The sequence below is a fragment of the Humulus lupulus genome, chromosome 6 (genome assembly GCF_963169125.1).
Source record: "Humulus lupulus chromosome 6, drHumLupu1.1, whole genome shotgun sequence".
Taxonomy (NCBI): domain Eukaryota; kingdom Viridiplantae; phylum Streptophyta; class Magnoliopsida; order Rosales; family Cannabaceae; genus Humulus; species Humulus lupulus.
The window spans coordinates 5,110,390-5,113,306 of record NC_084798.1 but is presented as its reverse complement, the minus strand read 5'-3'; the positions used below and the strand labels follow the sequence as shown (position 1 = coordinate 5,113,306).

The 2,917-nt window shown below is 40.6% G+C and overlaps 1 protein-coding gene across 1 annotated transcript; it reads left to right on the top strand.

Moving 5' to 3' along the window:
- The first annotated feature begins 244 nt into the window (after positions 1 to 244).
- On the top strand, positions 245 to 1,872 carry LOC133781493 (hydroquinone glucosyltransferase-like). Its single transcript, XM_062220515.1, has one exon. The coding sequence runs from the start codon at positions 278 to 280 to the stop codon at positions 1,691 to 1,693; it is 1,416 nt and encodes a 471-aa protein (XP_062076499.1). The 5' UTR covers positions 245 to 277; the 3' UTR covers positions 1,694 to 1,872.
- Positions 1,873 to 2,917: the final 1,045 nt, after the last annotated feature.

The window sequence follows — 2,917 nt, the reverse complement described above, 5'->3', positions numbered from 1 at the left end:
AATATTAGAATATGTTTTCGCACTAAAATTAAGTGTAATAATAGAGGCAATCACCATCATTCTTGTAGAAACACAAAGCAGAAGTATAGAATCTCTACACGGCTTCCATTAAGCAAATAATATTATTATTAATTACAAAACGCATAGAACCAAAAACTTTAACATAGACAAATACTAAGTAGGGTCCAAAAGCTTTGTATATAAATATATCAACAACCAGTGACTATAATGACACAGCAACCATAAACGCATCAAAAGTTTTCGATAATACACACAAATGGATCACAAAACCCACATAGCCATTTTCCCAAGCCCTGGGATCAGTCACCTGATTCCCTTCATAGAGTTAGCCAAACGCCTAGTTTCTCACAACAACTTCCACGTTACATGTCTCCTTCTCACCACCACCGACGACTGCAACGCCCCATCTCCGGCCAAGACGGCCATCCTCGACTCCCTACCCGCCGCCGTCGACGCCGTCTTTCTTCCTCCGGTCAGCTTCGACGACCTTCCTGAAGATTACAGTTCTGCACTCAAACTCACCCTCACCGTAACTCGCTCCCTCTCTTCTCTCCAAACAGCGTTAGAGTCTCAGCTTTCTCCACTCTCAGCTTTCATTGCCGACCCCTTTGGTTTTGAATCCTTGGAAGTCGCCAAAGGGTTAAACGTTCCGTCGTTTATTTTCTTCTCTACAAACGCCATGGCTTTGTCCTTGTTCGTCCACTTGCCGAAGCTCGATGAAGAAGCCGCCTCTGTTCGGTTCCTGAAAGACCTACCCGACCCGGTCAGACTACCCGGCTGCGTACCTCTTCATGGTAAGGATCTGATAGAGCCGCTCCAAGACCGGGAAAGCCAGAGCTACGAGTCATTTTTGAAAATCTCGAAAGGACTATATTTGCCGGAGGGTATACTCATCAATAGCTTTCTGGACATGGAATCCGAAGGAATAAAAGCTTTGGAAGCCAATGAAGGAATGCCACGTATCTTTCCGGTTGGACCAATCGTTCAAATTGGGTCAAGTGACGGATCAGAGTGTTTGACTTGGCTGGACCAGCAGCCACGTGGCAGTGTGCTATACGTTTCGTTCGGTAGCGGTGGGACCCTATCGAGTGATCAGCTGACCGAGCTGGCATTTGGGTTGGAGATGAGTGGCCAGAGGTTCTTATGGGTTACGAGAAAGCCAAACAACGAATCTTCAAGCGGTGCCTTTCTCAAAGAAGGTGGTGATCCGAGCCAAAAGATCGAGTCTTTTGATTACTTACCAGATGGGTTTTTGGAGAGAACGAAAGGGAGAGGTCTGGTTGTGCAGTCATGGGTGCCACAAGCTCAGGTCTTGAGCCATGGCTCGACGGGTGGGTTCGTGAGCCACTGCGGTTGGAGCTCGGTTCTTGAGAGCGTTGTGAATGGGGTACCGCTCATTGCGTGGCCACTTTACGCTGAGCAGAAAATGAATGCGGTTATGCTCGTGGATGGGCTGCAAGTGGCGCTGCGGCCGAGAGCTGGAGAAAACGGCGTCGTTGGACGGGATGAGGTTGCCAGAGCTGTGAAGGTGTTGATGGAGCAGAGTTGTGAAGAGGGTAAGAAAGTTGGGAACCGTATGAATGAGCTGAAAGAGGCTGCTGCTGTGGCACTCGGCAAAGATGGTTCTTCCACTCGAGCACTGTCGGACTTGGCATCTATGTTTGAGAAATAAGCTATCCAATTAGAATACAATTATGTGTTGAGATAGTGTCCTGTGCTTTCAATATATTACGCCAATAGAGAATAAGAAGTCTTTTTAATAAATCTTCTAAACAATAAAATAAAATTAGTGATGTTATTTGTTATATTAAGGTTTTTCTAATAATATAGATGAGAAGACATTCTATTATTCATTAGTAATATCGTGTTTAATATTATACAAGAGGACAATATAATTTATTAGCGATATTTTATACAGGATCTAATATTGAATTGCATCAATATCGGTGCGCCTAGTAATTAGCAATTCTCATACAATACAATTATGTGTTGAGAGAGTGTATTTTATCATTAAAATTAAAAAAAATGACAACATATACCATATTTTGTATTTTGTGTGAAAACTTAATATTTATATACATGAATGAATGAGAACAATCACCTTAAATTATACATTAGCAATCGGTGTGGTACTAGGACCAAGTTACAATGAGTAATATTTTAACCTTGAAATATAAAGAAACTTCATCCGATTGTGTATTTAACATATTGTTTTTTACCATTCAAACACTTTCTTTGTCCCTAACAATTAACAGCAGATCTCATGTTCGAAAAAAACTACACAAAAAAGAAAAAAAAAACATTAATGGAAATTCATTAAATAAGTACTCCAAAAGCATAATATCAGAATATTATATTCACACACAGATCGAAAAAATCTTAGATAGTAAATAAAGTGCTCATAGTAATCATCACCACCTGCACTTTGCTCATTGATATTTTTTATAATACTTATTTCGGTTAGTAATCTTTTATAATACTTATCTTGTATTAGCGATATGCGTGTTGGGCATGCTATTCATAATCACCGGCGACATCACCATAATCAACACACCATCAAAATGACCATGCAACTACACCATCAGAACCAATATCATGGACAGCACCACCACCGCCACCACCATCAGCAACATGGTTGAGCTTGAGTTTAGTCTCAAATTCACGAGTGTACCCTTGTCTCCTCCTTGAACCCAAAACGACTGCGGTTTCATTTAGTTATTGGGTTGGGCCTTGCTAAAATTTACTTAATCAAAAACACTAGCAACCAAATTCTTAGTCCTTTTCGGATTTGAGTGAGAAAATTGTTGCTTTATTACTATTGGGTAATGTCATTTTCAACCTTTTTTTTCTTCTGATGATTTTTACTTCATCCATTGATATTTTACGATCGACAAAT